The 13,231-nt window shown below is 38.3% G+C and overlaps 1 protein-coding gene across 3 annotated transcripts in view; it reads left to right on the forward strand.

Annotated features, from left to right (window-relative positions):
* EVC2 (EvC ciliary complex subunit 2) overlaps window positions 1-13,231 on the forward strand; it is a 205,446-nt gene that overhangs the window by 110,242 nt on the left and 81,973 nt on the right. For all 3 annotated transcript variants that reach the window (XM_027836686.1, XM_027836688.1, XM_027836687.1), the window contains 2 exons: window positions 4,819-4,978; window positions 10,464-10,915. In XM_027836686.1, the coding sequence (XP_027692487.1) occupies window positions 4,819-4,978; window positions 10,464-10,915 (612 nt within the window). The remainder of the gene's footprint in view (window positions 1-4,818; window positions 4,979-10,463; window positions 10,916-13,231) is intronic.

Below are 13,231 nucleotides of genomic sequence, written 5' to 3' on the forward strand. Positions count from 1 at the left end.
GTCTAATCTTGTCATTTTATAGATGACTCCCAGAGAAGTAACATACTAGCCCAAGCCTTCTGACTCCTAGTCTAGTGTGTGTTTTTTTTTCCCAGAATTGTGATATTTGTCATATTTCTTTGAATAAAGGATTCAACGGGGGATAAAAGGTAAGATGATTAGAAAGAAATTACAGGATTGTTTGAGCTGTCTAAAATTGGAATGGGCTGCCTTCTGAGGTGGTGGCATTGGAGGCACTCAAAAAGAGTTGGAATTACTGTTTGTCAATAATCCTTAAAGGAAATCTATGCTTAAGATTGTATTTGGGCTAGATAATTCCTAGGGACCCTTCCATATTTAAGAGTCTTTAATCCCCAGATAATTTTTTTTTTGTTTTTTGTTTTTTAGGCAATTGGGATTAAGTGACTTGCCCAGGGTCACACAGCTAGTAAGTGTCAAGTATTTGGTTTGAGGCTGGATTTGAACTCAGGTACCCCTGACTTCAGGGCCGGTGCTCTATCCACTGGGCCACTAAGCTGCCCCAATTTTTTAAGTAGGTACTAGTGAGACTGGTTCTTTGGTGAGAATGTACTAATGGGCTAATTATATTTAGTAGTAGAGTTACTGGCCCACTAGGTTGAGGGAATGTCAGGAAAGGCAATAGCATGGCACAAGAGGAGTACCACTAGATTTGGAATCATCTTACTGGCCATGTGACCTAAAGCAAATTACTTTACTTGCTGAGTTTCAGTTTCTTTATCTGTAAAATGAGGGAGTTAGACTAGCCCATGGATTTTAACCTGCACTTCAGGAGCCTTTTTTGCTGTTGTTACTATTTTGAGAACTGTATGTCAGTAGAACTAGTTTCCTTTATAAACCTATGTATGTTTTAGGCATTTAAAAAATCATTCTGAGAGAGGGTCAAGAGGTTTAATCAGACTCTCAGTTCCAGTTCAATTCAGCCCATCACTATCCCAAAGTGAACTGCACATTTGGGAACTTAACCAACTTTCGTCATCTAATTCACAGGCCTGTTGCTCTGAGACAAAGCTGATCAAGTCTATTGACACTTGCGTATGACACCCCATGAAAACTAGCATCATATCTGCCCCATCATATCTTCAGACTAACCATCATCATTCTTCTTCAGTTGGTCGTCATGACATTAAGGCCTTTCATCCTAAAATAAGAGCAAAGAAGTGAATATAGCATTTCTGATGTAGCCTGACCAAGACAGAGGACAGCAACGCTATCAGCTTTCTATGGACGCTACATGCAGTGCAGCCTCACGATATCTTTTCACCAAGTCAGAGGTACTGGGTTCAAGTCCCACCTTTGACACAATCTTCATGACCTTGAGCAAGCTCTTCTATGCCTCAATTTGACTTCTTGCCTAGATAATACAATTGGATAGATTCTTCTTGATTAATAGATAAATGTCATCTTGGGGGGAGGTTTCCAGTAATGTGTCACAGGACTCTCTCCTTGGATTTGTCCTATTTAATATTGTTACCAGTGACTTAGATGAAGATATGCTTATTAATTTCATAAATAATCCAAAACTAAAAAAGAAGAGCTAATATGATAGATAACAGTAAAATTACAAATCGTTTTGACAAATTGGAACAATGATCCCAAACCAATAAGGTAATATTTAACAGAAATAAATACAAATGCTGCATTTAGGTCAATCAGTGAATTGTAGAAACATAGGATGGAGGAAATATGATTTGTCAATACTCCATCTAGGAAAAAACAAAACTACTGATGACTTTAGTTGACTTATAAGCTCAATATGAGTCAACAGCTAGATACAAATATTAAAAATTAATTTTTAAAAATGCCTTAAGTACTCCTAATCTACATTAGTAAAAATATCATCCAGATCAGGACTGATGACTATTCTTCTGTAGTCTGCATTGTCTAGATTGCATCTGGATTATTTTGGTCAGTTTTCAACACCATATTTTGAAACGAACATCAACAAATTAAAATGCATTGCAAGGAGGCTAGTCACATTGATTTTAGTGGTTATGGAGCATAGACCTTGGAGTAATAGATGGAAGTTAACAGAGGGGCAGATTTGAGTTTGGTAAGGACTTCCTCAAAATTGGAGCTGTCAAGAACGTGTTATACTATCATGCATGAATTTACCTAAACTCTATTTATATCTACTTATATATTCAGACAGTGTTCTAATGACAAATTCCTGGTGAATTTTCATCTCATAGAATCATAGATTTAGAGCTGGAAGAAAGTTAAAAGGCCATCTAATCTAACATCAACAATTTATAGATGAGGAAATTGAGGACCATGGAGGTTAAAAGACTTGCACAGGGCCATGCAGTAAGTTAGAAGAATTGGGATTTAAACTCAAATCTTCTGGAGTCAAGATTGGGTATGTCAAAAGGAATAAATGTGATAATTCTCCATGCATGATCTTAGTGACTAGGAATGGATCACATAATCATCATCTCAAAGAGGAAAGACATCCTGGTGGTGGACAGGAGCCCTTCAGCAGGAAGCAAGAAACCTGGGTTCTGGTCCCACCTCCCTACTATCTGTATGACCTTGAAGAAATCACCTAAGGGCTCTGTGGTATCAATGCAAATGTTATGCCTGCCTGGTAGCAGGGGGTTGGATGTAATAAAGTCATGAAGTCACTTTGAACCCTAAGATCTATTAGGTTCCTATGACCCAGTCATACCATCGTGGAGCATCTTTGGAGATAAGATGGCTTTAGGGAATCTGAATCTATTAATTACCAAGGTCTGCTTTTAATAATGGCAGGTTAAGATCATAGAAAGAATACTGGGCTTACAATTCAGAGAGGGGGTTCTTAGTCCTATCTCTATATGATAGGACTGTCTGATTCTGTGACTTTGAGCAAGTCATTTAAATTATAAGCTACAGTTTCCTTATTTGTGAATTGGTCTTACATAAACTACTACTAAGCTCACAGAATGGTTGTGAGGAATTTCACCAACTGAAAAGGCTGTGCAAATCAAAGTTGTTATTGTTGTTTTTGTTGTTGTTAATAGAATGTAGAATATTTTACTTTGGTTCCTGGATGAAGAATAAGTGGGTTGTGGTGCAATTGATAGAACGCTGGGCTTAGAGTTAAGGAGGTGTGTTTAAATTGCTCTTCAGACACTTCCAAATTGTATGACCCTATCACTTCCTACTTGTGTCACCATATATCAGCCTGTTTTTTCATCTGTGAAATGGGGATATTATTACCTATAATACCTACTTCACAGGGTTGTTGTAAGGGAAAAAAATGAGATAATAGATATCATCTCTTTGCAAATTTCAAAGCTATTTATAAATGCCTGTCATCATCATCATTACTGTTACTTTTACTACTACTAACATATGGAAATCTAAAGTCATACTGGGCTGTGATTCTGAAAGTATGCTGGACACACCACAAGTCCTTAGGTGTAGAAGCTGGGAGTTCTATTCCAAACTGTCACTAACTGGCTATGTGATCTTAGGAGAAAAAAAAATGTTAGTTCACCATTCTGGGCCTTAATGTAAGATAATGTCACTGGGTTAGATGACCTAAAATTACCTGTCAACTCTGGTAACAATCTATGGTTCCATCACCATTCAGTTAGTAAGTTCACTGATAAAAAAATAAATGTTATTAGGTATGGAAAGCAGTAATTAGGAAACCTAGTGCCTCTTTCTCACCTTTCATGGAAACAGTGATAATGATCAATAATACCTCTGAGTTCTTGAGGTATCTCCTCAGTCGAACATATGTCATGGATGCTTATTCAGTCTTTCTAGGATATATAAGTTCATTTCTGTGGTGTCTTCTCTATAAACACTGAGCCCAGAGCCTCCATGACACAGTGGATCATTTTATGAGTTAGTTGTTGAGACCGAAAAAAATAAAATTTATCCCATCGAAGGCAGCCTTTTGGTTGTCTCTCTCAATTTTCCTATTATGGTCCTTAAATGACAGACACACACATTCTCCCTTGGCCTGTACTAAAAATTATTCTCACTCAATAGGGCCTATTAGAGCTTGGTCTCTACCGACATAGACTTTGAGAACTCAGGGCAATGTCTACACTACAGTGAGTCATCACAAGAGGACTGTGTTTGAGAAGGCCAAGGAAAAGTCATTCATCATTTATTCTTAAATGGCTTCCCCTTAAAAAGCTTCTTGTTGCTATTTAGGGATCCCATGGAGCATAATATGCCAGGCCCTTCTGTCTTCCACTCTCTCTTGATGTCTGTCCAAGTTCATGTTTGTTGCTTCCATGACACTTATTTATCCATCTCGTCCTCTGCCATCTCCATCTCCTTTTGCCTTCAGTCTTTTCCAACATCAGAGTCTTTTCCATTGAGCTCCATCTTCTCATTATGTGGCCAAAGTATTTAAGCTTCAGTTTCAATATTTGACCTTCCAGTAAATAGCTTGAATTAATTTCATTAAACATTGACTGATTTGACCTTCTTGCTGTCCAAGAGAATCTCAAAAGTCTTCTCCAGAACCACAATTTGAAAGCGTCAATTCTGAGGCACTCAGCTTTCTTTATAGACTCACTCTCATAGCCATACGTTACTACTGGAAAAATCATAGCTTTGACTATATGGACTTTTGTCAACAAGGTGGTATCCCTGCTTTTTCGTATGCTGTCCAGATTTGCCACTGCTTTTCTTCCAAGGAGCAAGAATCTTTTAATTTAATTTCATGGCTGCAGTTGCTGTCTGCAGTGATTTGTAAGATGTTAACTTCCATAAAATATGAGGTAGCACCGAAGTTTTCAGTCTTAAATATTAATTTGGAAACTCTGGTTTTAATTGTATGTATTTTTAAAATAGGGCCGGGTATTTGGACGAAGACCAGATGGAAACACTGTTGGCTCGAGCTCAGGCGGAAGTTCTTTCTGTTCAACACAAATTGGAAAATGATTTGAAGCAAGAAAAGAAAAAACTTCACCAAAAACTAACAATGAAGAGAAGACGTGAAATGATGCAAAAGGTAATATAATGAGCGGACAGACTACTGAGTAGCTCCCTTGGATATGTGATCAGCAGTGCAAATAACAGCACTAAAGAAAACTGTCAAACTCTTATCCCAAGGTTTAAACAAAGATAATAGTTGGGCATTTCAAATCCAGGAATTTTCTCTGGCTGTCCCCCATGCATTGAATTCTTAACTTCTTGATCTCTGTCTCTTGGGATCCTTGGCTTCTTTCAAGTTCCAGCTTAAGTCTCACCTTCTCCAAGAAGTCTTTCCTGATCCCCACCCCTCCAAGGTTTATGCCTTCCCTTTGTTGATTATCTCCAAATACACACACACACACACACACACACACACACACACACATACACACACATACATATATACACACATACATATATATCATACACATGGATATGTTATGTAGCAAACAACTAGGTTCAAATAAGATAGAAGATATTATTTGCAAGTAGTTGGTTGCTTGTTGAGCGAGGACTGGTTTTTGTTGCCTTTCTTTTTCATCTTCAGCACTTAGCATAGTGTCTGGAGCATAGTAGGCATTTAATAAATTCTTATTGTTGTGGAGTGCTTTAGCCACGTCCAACTCTCTGTAATCCTTTCTGGTTTTCCTTGGCAAAGATAGTAGTGTGGTTTACCATTTCCTTCTCCAGCTCATTTTTACAGATAATGAAATGAGGCAAACAGGGTTAAGTGGCTTGCCCAGGGTCTCACTTCTAGCCTGAGGCTGGATTTGAACTTGGGTCCTCCTGACTCCAGGGCCAGCACTCTATCTGCTGTGCCCCCTCACTGCCCCAAATTTTTAGCAACCTAGATTAACAGCACAAAATCCGGAAGGGACAACTTGGCTTTCATGCCCCAGAAATGGTGATCATTGTCTTCTTTAGTGTATGAATTATGACACATTATTAAAGTTCTTCTGATATATGGGTTAGTATCCACAGGTGTTTATTCAAGACTCACTTAGATAGCGCGTACTGTGTTTATGTGACTAAGAACTGTGAGAGACAGAAAGTTTTAGACATGGTTAATTCAATTTAAACAAAATTTAGTAAGCGCTTCTGTTCTCTTTGTCACTTTTCTTAATATCTGAGGGAAATACAAGCTTTTCATAAGATTTATCTCATGTAGTATGTGGAGTGGTGGAAGGGATAAAAAGCCAGCCTGGGAGTCTGGAACACCAAGGTCCAAGTACCACCTCTGGCTTATACTAGCTTTGTGACCCTGGAAAACTCACTTAATTGCTCACTGTCCAAGGCAAAGCTCTAAGACTGTAAGTTAGAGATGAATTTCTGACCTGCATCTGAGAAGGGAAATTTCCACACCAGGAATTTCCTTATCAGATGAAGTTATAGGTCTAGACCAAAGAAAAATTATCTAATTAAATTCAGCTAATATATTATTAATTCATTATCTCTTATGTGCAGAGCACTGAGATACAGGGTATCCCAAAAATCTTAGTTCCATGTTAAGCTTTATCAGCTTAGAACTGCATTAAGACTTTTGGGACACCCCTGTATAAAGTGTGGATAAGATGTAGCTAATAAAATTGAATTCAACAAACATTTGTTAAGTACTCACTGGATGTAGAGTCTTGTACTAGTTCCTGGAATTTAGCAAAAACTCAACCCTTGTCCTCCTGCAGCTCCTAGTCTAAGAGGGGAATAAGACACCAACCTAGATACCTAATGTTTTAAAAGTTAAATGGATCATTAGAATTCTTGAGGTATGGAATGCTGAATAGAAGGGGGCTGTTTTCATTAATAAAGTGCTGAAGAAAGTTTCTGAGAATTTCAGGCAACTTGTCCCATACAAAGTGAGCCTCCTTAGGTCATCTGAAAATCGAGCAATGATGCTGATCTATGGTTCTTCAAATCTGGAGCATAGAAAAGGGAGTAATGTATTCAAAGCAATTACTTTACTTTATGCAAAAATGCCCAATTAAGCAATTTAGATTCTTGCATGCAGATTTCTGTAAAATGAACTGGCCCTGCTGTGTAAATTGACAGATCAAACTAGCTGTCTATACAAGTGAAAATTATTAAGGCTGTGCATGGAGGGCAAAAGCTTTTTGGTTACATCAATCATACCCAGACAGCTTGGAGAGCAAGACTAAAATTCCTTTCAGAGGCCTTCATTACAGTACCATGAGGGGCCTTATTTCGACCTGGAAGAACCATCGTGAATACTAAAGAACTATCATTCTTTTTTCATCCTTGGCAGGCATCTTTTCTTTCTCAGGGAATCATAAAATATGAGTTGTCATGGACCTCAGAGGTCAACTAGCCCGATTTGTACCCATCTGTTGTAGATTGCTCTACAACATTTGTAGCAAGTAGTTGTCCGGTTTTTTCTTGAACACTTTCAGAGAGAGAGAATTCACAATCATTCAAGGCAGTCCATTCCAGTACTGGGTGTCTCTAATTGTGAGGAAGGTTCTCCACCTCCCCTTCAATCCTTCAGTCCCTCCTGCCCAATACCTCACCCCTTACATTGAACCAAAGACAACTTTCTTGTCATTTCCATCAGTTAGCCCAAATTTTCCCCAAATTAGTAGAAATCTAATTCCTCAAGTATTTGAGTAAGTTTAGCTTACATTTGTATAGCCTCTTGGAGTTTACAAAGCATGTTCTTTATAACACCTTTTTGAGCAAGGCAGGAAAAGAATTATTATTCTTATTTTAAAGATAGGGATATTGAAGAAGACAGAAATCATGTTCCCATCCTGCTTATAAGTCTTTCCTTTTCCATGCTATATATCTCTGGTTTCTCCAATAGATTCACTCATTCTATATTTTCTATTCATGTCACTAAACCTTCTTACCCTTCTCTGGACAGACTCTGACTTGTGAAGGTCCTTCCTCAAGTGTGGTACCCAGTCACATTTTGGATACGGTCAGATAAGGTGATAGTGAAACTATCAACTCCTAATATTAAAAAAAAAAAGATCTTATTAGTCAATTACTAAACTTTTTGTCTGAAAATAATAAGTGGTAGATGGAAGGTCTAATTACTGCTGGGGCATGAAAAAAATCACTAAATCAGAGAGGAAGATCTCTATCATATTGAGCAGATGTACCATGGAGGATTTGTGAAATGACTTAGAAAAGAATTATCCAGGATAAGAAGCCATGAAAGGGCTGCAATCTGCACCAGTGGAGGAAGTGTCCAAATTGTTGACATCATGGTCCTGTAATAGTCAATAATTGACACTGAAAATAGATATAAAGTGAGCCTCCCCCTTGGGAAATTTGTCTTTGACTTCATTCTGTTAGTTTATCAGTACTTTCTTTCTTTACATAATAATAATAATAAAATTTGTCTAGCACAATGTCCTTCATTTCTTCAGTTCTAGTCTAAATCATGACTACCCCACTTCTGTACTCTTATAATTACCCTTTATTAGTCTCTGTCTCTAAGCCCCTTCACATACACTTAACATTTTACAGATTTTAACAAGAAATCCCACTCTTCGGTATTGCTTTGCTTGTGACCTTGCCTTTCTCAGAAGGTGGGCAATTGTTCCTGGATACAGTATGTATCAAATTACACTGCTTGATAATGAGTTTCAAGGTCTTCCACAATTGTGCCTGACCCAAATGCTATTTCCTCCTGTCCCTGCTTGGCTCATACTAAACTATAACAACAATAATAAAACTTCTTATTCATATACTTATTTATAAATTATCCTCTTTCTGCCTCTGAATCATAGACATCTGAGATGACATCATCTTTCTGACTAACCGGTCACCTTCATGAAACCCAAGTCTTTTTTTTTTTTTTTAATTGAAAGGCATATCCTCCACGTAGCCATTCCAGAATGATCTCATCAATCTCTAGTTTCCTCCTTTATTCCAGAAACTCAGTCTAGCCAACATTTTTAAGTTCCTTCTAAGTGCATAGCAGGCTTGTGCTAGATTTGGGAGAGGATACAAAGATTAATGTTGCAATTGAGAGGAAGAAGCAAAGGTAGCAATGAACTCAACATCAGAGGGCTTGGGTTTGATTCCCAGCTCTGGTGTTATTAGATGTGTGACCCAGGACAAATTATTTAATATCTCTGAGCCTCTATTTCCTTATTTGGAAAAAACGAAATGCTATTCCACTCTAATAAGTAGTGTTATTTTTATGAAAGTGCTTTGTAAGCAAGGTCCTATATAAATGTGAGCAGGAGGAAGAGGAGGAGGAGGAGGAGGAAGATGAAGAAGAGTCATATTGTCATTGTTATCATTGTAGTAACTCTTGTTTCTCTACCACAATGGTCAGTCCACATCAGATTTGTTACATTAAGTTTTAGGAAAGACTATGATAATTGGAGTGTTTTTATAAGAGAGTGACCAGAATGATGAAGGGCCTAGAGATCATGTAACATGAAGATCAGTTGGAGGAAATTGGGTCACTTAGCTGGGAGTCCAAAAGAACTAAGTGGGACGTGATATGTGTCTTCAAGAATCCAAAGAGATAACTTGTGGACAAGAGATTAGATTGTCCTATTTGACCTCAAACTAGGATCAGTGAGTCTAAGTTACATTTTTGGCTTGATATGAAGAAAAACTTTCTATAATCCAGAACTGTCCAAAAGTAGCATGGTTTATACTGTAATCTTTAAGTAAATGTTGCCTGACCAATTAGGTAAGCCAAAATAGATGAAATATTTTTATTTCTTCCAATATATGTTAGACTGGATGGTAGCTAAAATCTTTTCCAATTCTAAAATTCTATGATTCTGTTAACAAGAGAAACTATGTGCCTTCTAAGAAGGACACACAGCACTACACACATGCAAGAATAAATGTTAGTCTATTTTTTCCTGTTAATGAATAGTAGTATCTTGAGGACAAAGGTAGTCTATGACCATCAGTGTCTAAGATAATGCTTGGGAGATAGCGGACCCTTCATCATGTGATTGATAACATCATCATAATACAGAATTTCACCAAGGAAGTTTACACGAGGCAACAAACATTGACATGCTAGTGTGACCCATAATCCCTTTAGCTTAAGCTCCTGTCTCTTGAGAGTATCCATAAGACATATACTATCACGAGTTCATTGTTGGCCTCCTTGACATTAACCTTAAAAGCTCCATCCTATAGGAAATATAAAAGTTACCCTTGTCCTGAAGAATATCATAGTCTACAAGAGTGGGGGAACCTATGGCCTCGAGGCCACATGTGGCTTTCTAGGTCTATGGGTGCGGCCTTTTGACTGAGTCCAAGTTTTATAGAACAAATCTTTTATTAAGGGGATTTGTTCTGTGAAGTTTGGATTCAGTCAAAGGGTTTCACTTGAGGACCTAGAGGGCTACGTGTGGCCTTGAGGCCACAGGGGTTCCCCACCCCTGGTAGTAGAACAGAATTATAGGGGAAGTGCTGAGATATGACAGAGAACAACCAGTAAGATGGAAAATTACATGATAATTAGTAGAAATTTAACAGATTTTTAACATTGTTATTATTATTATTTATCTTTTTGAACACATCAGCAAAAAGAATTGCGGAAGGAACAGCTGTCCATGAGGGATGCTATTAGAACCTCCGGAGAGATTAGCCATTACTTAATCCACTGGCAGACCATGCTGTCTGACCACAATGCCGCATTGGAAGAGCTGGTTGAAAGGCTTGACCTTGACGCCTTGGAAGAACTGAAGACCCTAAAACAAGGGCTTACTCAGAAAGCGGCTGATGAGCTGAGACGCATCCAGAATGGGCTGATGACCCAAGAGTTACTCAAACTCAACGTGCCCTGGCTCTTCTTGCAGCAAATCCTAGAAGAACACAGCAAAGACACGGCGGTCCAAGCTGAGCAGCTGGAAGGGGAGGAAAGGGGCAAGAATCAGGACTATCTCCAGAACATGAAGCAAAATCTGAATGATGAACTGGAGAGGAATGTGGCAGAACAGAAGGAGTTAAGACATTGGGAACAGCAGGTATTCGCGTGAGTATCTAAATGGTGGATTTTGTTAGTAGCAATGTCAAAAAAAAGTGAAGTTGTTCAACATCAGCAGGTACAATCACAAACATGTATTAAGTCCTTACCATGTGCGGAGCCCTGTGGTGTGATCTGGGTGTGGGGGCGGGGTGGGGGGAATTCAGGTAAGACAAAGCCTCTGCTCGTAGAGAGCCTACAATCTAGGAGGAAGATAAAATGTGAACATGTATAAATATCACGTACAATATGATTTGTTAAGTGCGTAAGAGGTCTAAAACAAAATTACATGTGTGAGCTGAAAGAAAGGTCATTACAACTTGGAGGGGATCAGAGTAGACTTCACAGAAAAAATGGCCCTTGAGTTGGGCTTTCTACATTAGGTTGCAAACTTGAAAATTCAATCCAAGCCAAAATTGACAATGAAATTTGAAATGCAGGTGTTTTAGAGCCACATTGAAATCCCATTCCCAGATCTTCTGCTATAGCTGATTCCCCTTAGTAAAGGGCATACAGGCTTTAGCCACATAGGGGCCATCTTGCCAGACTGTTCCATAAGCAACACAGATAATCGTTCTTTTTCTACCCTCATCCTATTCATACGCATGCTTCATAGAAGGGAATGGAAGACCTCCCTGACAGTAAAGACAACATCCATTTTATTTGTTGTGTTTCTTTGGCCTGGCACAGTGCTTCAGCAATGCAGGTGCTTAACGAATGTTTGTTTTGTTATAAAAACAAGTCAACAAATAAAGACTGGGCAGGAATTTCAATAGGTGAGGATGGGGAGGGAAGACATAGCAGGCACAGGGAACTCCTTGAGCAAAGGGGCAGGATGGGAAAATGCAGCAGAGAATAGCCTAATTTGGCTGGAATGTAGAAAGCATGGAGGAAGTGTATGAAATAAAGCAGAAAATATATGATGGAGCCAAATAGAAGCAGCTAAGAGCTACAGTAGATAGAGCAATGGACCTGGGGGCAGAAAACCTCAATTGAACTCTGGCCTGAGACAATCACTAGCCGGGTGACCCTAGGCAAGTCACTTGGACTTCTGTCTTGTTGTGGAGGGCTTAAATCTGGTTCTTTAAGCATGAGTTTGGGAGTTAAACAATATTTTCTTCTTTCTTCCAGAGACTTTCTTTCTGATGGTGAACAAGACTTTTAATTATTCCTCATCACCTGCCCTTTGAGGCAACTGGTGGTTCAGTGGATAGAGGTTTGGGACTGGAGTCAGGAAGACCTGAGTTCAAATATGGTCCCAGAGATGTACTAGCTGTGTAAACTTGGTAGTTCACTTAACCTCTGTTTGCCTCAGTTTCTTCAACTCTAACATAGAGATAATAGTAACATCTACCTTTCAGGATCATTGTGTGGATTAAATGAATTAATATATGTAAAGTACTTGTCCAAGTGCCTGGCACATAGCAGGTTTTTAATGTGTTTCTTTCCTTCTTTCCAGTCTGACTTCTTTCCTCCCTTTCTTCCTTCCCTCGTATATAAAATTGATTACATCTACCTTGTACACTCTAAAGTTGAGGAGGGGATGAAATTGAACACTAAATATAAGATTAAAAGAAACAAGCACAAAGGATAGAAAAATCACATACTGCTTCATGTGATCATCAAATAATGAAACTGACTTCCTAAGCCACACGGGAAATCAATCTCATGATTTTGTAGTTACATTATAATAATAGTAACATTAGTAATAATAGTAATCATTCATACAATAGGCGTTTATTAAGCACCTCCTGTATACCAGACACAGTGCTAAGCAGTGAGAATGTCTAGTTAAAAACTAATTAATATCACATTATAATAGTTAATATCTAGTTAAAAACAAAACTAGTGAGAAAAATGAAAAAAGAAAAAGAGAAAACTGAACTAGTCCGTGCTCTTGGGAAGTTTATATTCTATTGGAGGAGGAGAAAGGGAAGAAGGATTTATTAACTGCCTACTATGTGCCCGGCACTGTGCTAAGCCCTTTACAAATATTATTTCATTTGATCCTCAAAATGACTCTGTGAGGTAGGTGTTGTTATTATCCCCATTTTATAATTGAGGAAACTGAGGCAAACAGAGTTAAGTGACTTGCCCAGGGTCACACAGCTAGTAAGTGTCTGAGATGAATTTGAACTCAGGTAGATATTCTTGACTCCAGGCCCAGAGTTCTATTTGTTACAATACCTGGTTGCCTCATGAGGGTTGCTAGAGTGCTTGAAAAAATGTTTTGTTTTGTTTGTTGTTTTTATGTTTTTATATATATATATATATATACACACACACACACACACACACACACACACACACACACACACACACACA

Source organism: Vombatus ursinus, unplaced genomic scaffold (assembly GCF_900497805.2).
Source record: "Vombatus ursinus unplaced genomic scaffold, bare-nosed wombat genome assembly UNPS02014818.1, whole genome shotgun sequence".
Lineage (NCBI taxonomy): Eukaryota > Metazoa > Chordata > Mammalia > Diprotodontia > Vombatidae > Vombatus > Vombatus ursinus.